The sequence below is a fragment of the Prionailurus viverrinus genome, chromosome C2, assembly GCF_022837055.1.
Source record: "Prionailurus viverrinus isolate Anna chromosome C2, UM_Priviv_1.0, whole genome shotgun sequence".
Classification (NCBI taxonomy): Eukaryota; Metazoa; Chordata; class Mammalia; order Carnivora; family Felidae; genus Prionailurus; species Prionailurus viverrinus.
Window position 1 is genome coordinate 145,419,889 of NC_062569.1, and position 7,873 is coordinate 145,427,761.

Genomic DNA, 7,873 nt, shown 5'->3' on the forward strand with positions numbered 1-7,873 from the left:
CATGTGGGGATTTGGGAAGAAAGGTGCACCCTTTCCCCATACCTTGCCCTACACATCTCTCCTACCTGACTGTTCCTGAGTTATATCCTTGTGTAATAAACTGATGATCTAGGAAGGAAAATGTTTCTGTGAGTTCTGTGAGCCACTTAAGCAAATTAATTGGCCATAAAGAGGTGGTTATTGGAGCCTCCAAACTATAGCTGGTCCATCAGAAGTCCAGGTGTTAACCTGGACTTATGACTGGTGTCTGAAGTGATGGACGACAGTCTTGTAGGACTGGTCCCTTAACCGGTGGGATATAACATTATCTCCGGATAGTCAGTGTCAGAATTGAGTTAAACTGTAAAATATCCAGCCTGTGTTAGAGAATTGCTTGTTAGTGTGGGAAACCTTCCCCTCCACACATACACCCACATGTTGAAGTTGGTGATCACAACCGTTCATGTGCCTATTAGACTTGCGGATATCTTTTATGAAATGATTGTTCAAACCTTTTATAAATTTGTTAGATTATCAAATTTTTACTTATTGAGTTTCTAAGTTATCGAATGTAGGCCAGTGCCACATAAATGCATGTCAAATATTTTTTCCCAGTCTATGACAGATCTTTTCAAATTTTTTATGGTGTCTTCTCATAAACAGAAATTTAGAAACCCCTACCGTTTTTCTTCCTCAAGATTCTCTTGGTTATTTCGGGTTTGTTTGTTTTTTCACATTTCTAGATAAATTTTAGAATCACCTTTTAATGTCTATAACATTTCTCCTTGAATATTTTAATTGCACTGAATTTATAAATCAAATTTGTCAGAACTGTCGATAAGGAGGATTCCTCCAAATCACAACTGTGACAGATCTTTCCTTATATTTAGACCTTCTTTAAGCTCTAAGTAATGTTTTAAAGGTTACTAGGAATTGGACATTTTTGTTGGATTTATTAATAGATGGGCAATCACAAAGGTTTGCATTGTCAGATTCTCACGATGAGTTTGCAGAATGAGTTTGCATTAATGAGTTTGCAGAATGCTGCTTACCACAACAAAACCATTTTTTCTTTCCAAGTGAGGAAAACTAAGGGGATAAAGATTCAGTTAACACGGGCTAAATAAGATTTAGGGTGGGGCGCCTAGGTGGCTCAGTCAGTTGAATCTGATTCTTGATTTCTGCTCAAGTCTTAAACTCAGGGTTCCTGAAATTGAGCCCCACCCCATGCAGGACTTTGTGTGGACAGCTTGGAGTCTGCTTAGGATTTTCTCACTCCCTCTCTCTCTACCTCTCCCCTGCTCTCTCTCTCTCTCTCTGTCTCAAAATAAATAAACTTCAAAAAAGTTTTTAAACAAGATAAAGGATATGTAAGATCTCAATTTTGCTACTCACATAGGCTTCATCTGGCTACATAGCTAACTTCCAATCTTTCACAGAACAGTAGAGCATTTGGGGTTTATTTATAGTAATCTACCTAGATAAGCCAGGTATACACTGTGAAAAGCACTCCTAGCACCATCAGCTACTGGACAGAACAATCCATTCAAAACCCTCCTCCATTCATTTTCATTTTTAGCCACTAAACTCCATGAGTCTAGAGGCCATGCCTTACTTACCTCTTAGGAGAAGATGTGAGAGATTTCCCATTAATCCTTTCCTCTCCACTGTGTATTTAAGGTTTTGATGCTGCTGGAAATTCCATTGATTTTTAAATTTGGTTTCTAGTGCTTCATAAGTAGAAATGCAATGAATTTTTACAAATTAAATATACCGGGGAAATAATAAATTTCTTATAAATTAAACATTTTCCAATGATTATTACTCTTATTATTACTACTGCTCTCATTAATATTGTTGCCTAGTGGTAACTGTTAGGAACCACAGGACAATAACGAATAGAAGTGATGGAGGAAGAAATGTCTTCCCAAGCTCAGGAAGAAAGCATTTAGTATTTTGCCAACAAGTAGCATATTGATTGTAAGTGTTATCTTTTTTGTTGTTGTTTTTTAGATGCGTTTTATCTATGTCTGGTTTCTGTTCCAGCATGCAAAGCACTGGAAATCATCACTCCTCTCTTTAGAACAAGAAGAGCAAGGGAAAAAAAAAAAACAAACCCAAAAATTAATGACTTCCATTGGACCCACCAGGTAACTGAAGTTCAGACCAAATCGCCTCCTTGAGTCTGGACAGAGTGCTTCTTAGAATCACAACTTAGATCTGCTTACCTGGGACAGAAGCCCCTGTCATCACAGACTGAAGGAAGAGCTTGCATGAGAATTTTAAGAAATTGCCAATCAGGTGAAAATAATAAATTCTTAGGACTAAGGGACCAAGGTGTTAAGGGGATTGCTACACTTTACTGGGCTTTATCTCCAAATTTCCTTCGGTTTTCATGACAAAGATCCAAGAAAGATCCCATTATGGCTCTGGAAGGGAAAGAAAAGAGTAATCAGTATGAAATACATCCAAAACCTCCTCCATAACAAAAACTAATGCACCAGAGAAAAGGGAATTACTTCCACTCCAACCCCTTTCAGCCTCTCTATCTCATCTAAAAGAGGAAAAAACCCAAAGTCTACAGGGGCCGGGACTTCAATTAAATATACAGGGAGCCCTACATCCAAGGAAGACAATAAGGGCTGTACCAACTGAAGAAACAATTGTGAATATCAACCTTGAGACACTATCCACTAAGAGACAGAGATTTAATTCTAAGATTATAGAATGACTCTTTTGCCTAAATCTTATGATTCCAATGGCGCTCCAGGATAATAGTGGATTATAGCAGAAAAAGCCGCAAGACACAGACTCCTTTTGAAGAAAACTACTTAGAAAAGTCTTCAGTCAAAAGGAAGCAAACCTGTAGCTCCTACAGCTATAACAAACATTTAACACAGCCCTACTCCCAACCACATTAACATAAATTCTCACACTAAAGGCTTTGCCTCTGTCCCAAGTACCTAATAAAACACAGTTGACTTTCAACAACAGCAAAAAAGTACAAGGGATGTCAAAAGGCACGGAAAAACACACGCAGAAGAGAAAATCATCAGAACTAGACTCAAATATAACAAGGACATTGGAACTAACAGTCTGGGAATTTAAAATAATCTATGATACGACATAATGCTTTTCCATTTACTCTGTTAATATATTGGCATATGTTTCTAATTTTCTAATGGTAAACTTTTCTCGTACTCGTCAAATAAAACTCATTTGCCCATGATGTATTGTCTATTTCATATGTTGTTTTATTAGATTTGCTTCTATATTCTGAAGAATTGTACATATATGTTAGCGAGAAACACTGGCCTGTAATTTTCTCTGCTGATGATAATATTTTTTTGAGATATTGCTAGCTTCAAAAAAAAAAGTAGGGAAGTGTTTCCTCTTTTCTTATTCTTTGGAAGAGAAAGTGTTTAGAATTTACCAGTAAAACCATCTAGGTTGAAATTGGCATTTTTGGCAAGATTTTTAATTGTGATTTCAATTTATATGCGAGATATAGAACTCTTCAGATGTTTTTCCTTCTTGGGTCATTTTTCCTAAATTTAATTTAATATGATAACATACTATAGGCCATGATAAATGGTTTTCACCTTTATTTTATGAAATAAAATAAATATTACAACTAATATCATATACCTAACTCCTAGACTTACCAATTGTTAATATGTTGATATAATTCCTTTATGTTTATTTTCTCAAGTATTCTCAAATAATTTGCATGCAAACCAAAGTATTTCCTTATTATTTTGCTTTAGGATTAACCAGATAATTTCCAAGGCGAAATGAATTTCAAAAGTGAACCTAAGTTTGAATATCATCACAGAACCTCTTTAACCCAACGAGATAGAATTCTTACCTTCTGGTAGGGAAGAAAAGGTAGATATTGAAGATGATGAGAAAGGAGATAAGATGAAGGAGAAGTGATAGTCACAAAATAAAGTATATTGGTAAATTTCTTAGATCGAAGAAGCAAATGTTGCCATAGTTGATGATTATATTAGTGCACTGCAGCAAATTTACTGTGATTAAAAAAAGAAAGAAAGAAAACAAAACTGAAGCTCAAAACACGTTTACTCTGTCAGAAAAAGATTATTATAGATACCAGATATAGAAAGGCAAAGCCTGGCTAGGGTACAATGACTCTCCATCCTACACAGAAGGGGATCCTTGAAGAGCATTGTTAACGAAACATGTACTGAATCAAGTTTTCATCACATTATTGTCAGAAACCAACTGGCCCAGATAACAGTTTAAGTCTCAAGACAGGATAAACAAAGTACAAGGTTATGAAATACAATTTTCTGGATGAATCAGAGACAAGCGCACAAATTGTAAATTTTCAAGTATTTATTCAGTAGAAGCCAGAAGACCAGTATCTTCCATAGTAACAGGGACGAGAGCAGCCATATCTGTAGGCTCCCCAGCCACAGCCGCAGCCCAGGCCGCCGAAGCCTCCACAGCCGTAGCCCAGGCCTCCGTAGTAGCTGCCGTAGTAGCTCATGGTGTCAGGGTGGTGAGTGTGGCTCGGTATCGTGGGCCAGTTTTGTGACTGTGACAGCACAGGGACATTTATATGTACGCTGAGGGGTGTACAAGGCCACACCTCTGAATGTCATATGATAGAACACATTACTTGGAAACTATGTCAACCATCTTGTTTCCTAACACCAAACCGTGTCTTCCGCTTGTTTATGTCACTTAGTTATTTAAAAGTTATGCAACAGGCCTGATTTTCTGCTTCATTTGAATACCTAAAGAAACATTGGACTGTTAATAAGACGCTATTGTGTTTATAACCGCCATACTCTGGGTTTCTTGGCTTCCCCTCCCGTCAGCAAATCTCTGTAGCTTCAGGCATTTTTCATCTCGGCGTCACAGGAGATTGCATTTTTTTCCTTTGGCAATTGTATCTTTTCCTCTAATTGTATCTTTTCCTTTGACAATTCATGCCTGTTGACTCTTTTCTAAGCCAAGGGTGTCTTCTTTACCAAGAATTCACATAAAGTGAACCAGAATTGTTCCCTGAAATACTAGTCCTGTGACAATGGCAATCAACTGTGATGTACATCTAAATACAATGTGCTTTTAAAGTCAGCTGAGACCCAGGTTTCCTGGTGCAAGGATGATATTTAATTTTTAGAACAGCCACAAACTGGGAGTCAAAAGAATGCCTCAAGCATTATGTCTCACGTTAGAGTAAGCCTGCCTGGTAGATTCCGCTGAAGATTGAATAAAAAAAAGAGTTCCTGCTGATTATTATAAATAGCTCTCTGCTCAGGAATACATTCTTATATCAGGATCTGAATTCCATATTATCATGGGACCATCGGATTTCAGAATTCAAAGAGACTTGGGGCACCGTTGATGTCAGTGTCCTTTATTTATTTGTTTTCTTAACCAATGAGAAATTACAAGTCAGACAACAGAATTATGCAACAATGATCTTTTTTTTTTTTAATTATTGAAGCATGGTCAACACACAATGCTACATTAATTTCAGGGTCCAACATAGTGACTCCACAAGTCTGTACATTACACTATGTTCCCCCACAAGTGTAGCTACAGTCTGCCCCCATATGACTCTCGCAATTCAGTGACTGTATTCCCTATGCTGAGCCTGTTGTCCTCATGCCTTATTCATTCCGTAACTGGAAGCCTGTATCTCCCACTCCTCTTTCCCCATTGTGCCCATTGCCCACCCCTCCCCTCTGGCAACCACCAGTTTGTTCTCTGTATATATGTTTGTCTCTGCTTTTTTCTTGGTTTGCTCCTTTGTTTTGTTTTTGAGATTCCACATGTAAGTGAAATCACACAGTGTTCATCTTTGTCTGACTTATTTCACTTAGCTTAATGCCCTCTTGGTCCATCCACATTGTTGCAAATGGCAAGATCTCATTCTTTTTTATGACTGAGTAATATTCCATCGTATTATATATACCACATCTTTAACCCTAAGTGCTCCAATTCAACCTTAGTTTGTCAGATAAATTTGAAATTGAGGCTATGCTTGCAGGTGAGGGAGTTGAATCTCCCAGGTGCAGTGCTGCCTCATATCTGTGGTTTATTGTTTATTCCCACTATTATTAGAATAAATGCAAGTGACATGAAACCAATTAGCACGTTTATGTAGTTAGTTCTGCTGAAAAAAATGCTCAAAATATTCAAATATCAGAAAGCGTATAGATGATTTTTGGACTTCATTTAAGCTTATTACGCTTCCTCCCCCTACTAGTTTATTAATAGTACAATGTGATTAAATGGCTTATTATTTCCATACGGATGGAGTTTTGCAATGTACCAATTGAAGAGAATTATTAATGGTAAAGAACTGCTCTTTTTGGGTCTGTTTACACTAGCAGAATTTGGTTTAATAAAATTTAAGGAAAAATATTTTTTTAATTTTTTTATCATTTATTTTTGAGAGAAAGAGACAGAGCGTGAACAGAACAGGGGCAGAGAGAGAGGAAGACCCAGAATCCAAAGCAGGCTCCAGGCTCTGAGCTGTCAGCACAGAGGCCAATGCAGGGCTTGAACTCATGAACCATGAGATCATGACCTGAGCCGAAGCTGGAGGCTAACCGACTAAGCCAGGCACCCCTAATTTAAGGTAAAAATTTTTAAAATCTATTATCTTCAATCCTGTCGGAACCCAGATAAAGCCAGGTATTTGCCTTGTAAAGGACATCAGTAATAGAAGATATCACAAGGTTCAACCTAGGAACTACCTCCTGTGTTCTGCTTTATTTAAGTCCTAAAGGAGGAGCCTACTTATAGCCTTAAACTGTATTTGTACATGAAACACCAAGTGATCTGTCTCTTCGTCTTATCCTCAGCCTACACCACTTCCCACCCAGCACAGAAAGGACCAGACTCTCGCAACCACCTAGGACTCATGCTGGTTGTCGAAGAAAAGAAACTTTCTCCCCATCTTTTATCGCTCCAAGATACCTCTGTGTTCACATCTCAAGATTTTGCCAAGTATCAGTGTTAGAGGCTCCTTTGATTTCTTATAACAATTCTTCATTTTCTTTTTAATCGATGTATATTTTTAAAATGTGTTCACTTAAAAGTCAGCCTTATTCTGTGGTTTTGAAACAACTGTGGAAAAATCGAATAATCAAACAGCAACTTCAAGGAGTATGGGGAAAATCCAATTCCCTCAAAATGTGGTTCAATTCAATAGACCCTGGATATCAGCCAATTTGTTAAGGTAATCATATATAAGCCGTATTTCATCGCACTCCCAAGAACTGCCAAACAAGTGCAAGAACTTGTAAACTGTTTAAAAATTAGCACAGTGTTTTCATTGACAATCCTGAAGAAGAAATCTTTTGGATGATTCTCCACAGAGAGTACACATTGACTAGAAAAGAACTAGATAGGATACTTACTGACCTCGTCTACAGAATTTATACTATCATTTTAAAGTAAACAATGATAATACAAATATTTACCAGGGGATCAATATAGGCCAGGTAGTATTTGAAGTCCTTTATATGTTTTACCTCAACCCCATAACAATCCTGTGTAGTACTATTCCCATCCTGTTTGATTGCTAACACAAGGTCACACAGCTAATCGGTAGCTGATGTGAGTTTCAAAATCAGTTTTCTGGTTAACGAGCCTTTACTTTTACTCACTACACAATCCTGTCTCTACCATTAGGTAAGGGTAAAGTCATTTGGCCTTCAGAAGGAACACGACGTCAGAGAAAAGCATTTAACTTTCAAACAAGAAATGCTTAACCTATTTAAGAAAAAAAAATGATTACTTTTTAAAATAAATTAAAACAAATGTTTGAAATATTTCTTTTTAAAATTGGTTGGCTTAGGGGGCGCCTGGGTGGCGCAGTCGGTTAAGCGTCCGACTTCAGCCAGGTCAC

General features: G+C 37.4%; 1 protein-coding gene across 1 annotated transcript; it reads right to left on the bottom strand.

The window, feature by feature from the left end:
- Window positions 1-4,342: 4,342 nt before the first annotated feature.
- On the bottom strand, window positions 4,343-4,492 carry LOC125174743 (keratin-associated protein 19-7-like). Its single transcript, XM_047874477.1, has one exon. It carries the CDS (start codon window positions 4,490-4,492, stop codon window positions 4,343-4,345), a length of 150 nt encoding a protein of 49 aa, XP_047730433.1.
- Between the last annotated feature and the right edge of the window lie 3,381 nt (window positions 4,493-7,873).

What these genes read in the sequence shown, in the direction of transcription:
- LOC125174743 (XM_047874477.1), bottom strand. Translation starts at nt 4,492, where the DNA reads ATGAGCTACTACGGCAGCTACTACGGAGGCCTGGGCTACGGCTGTGGA.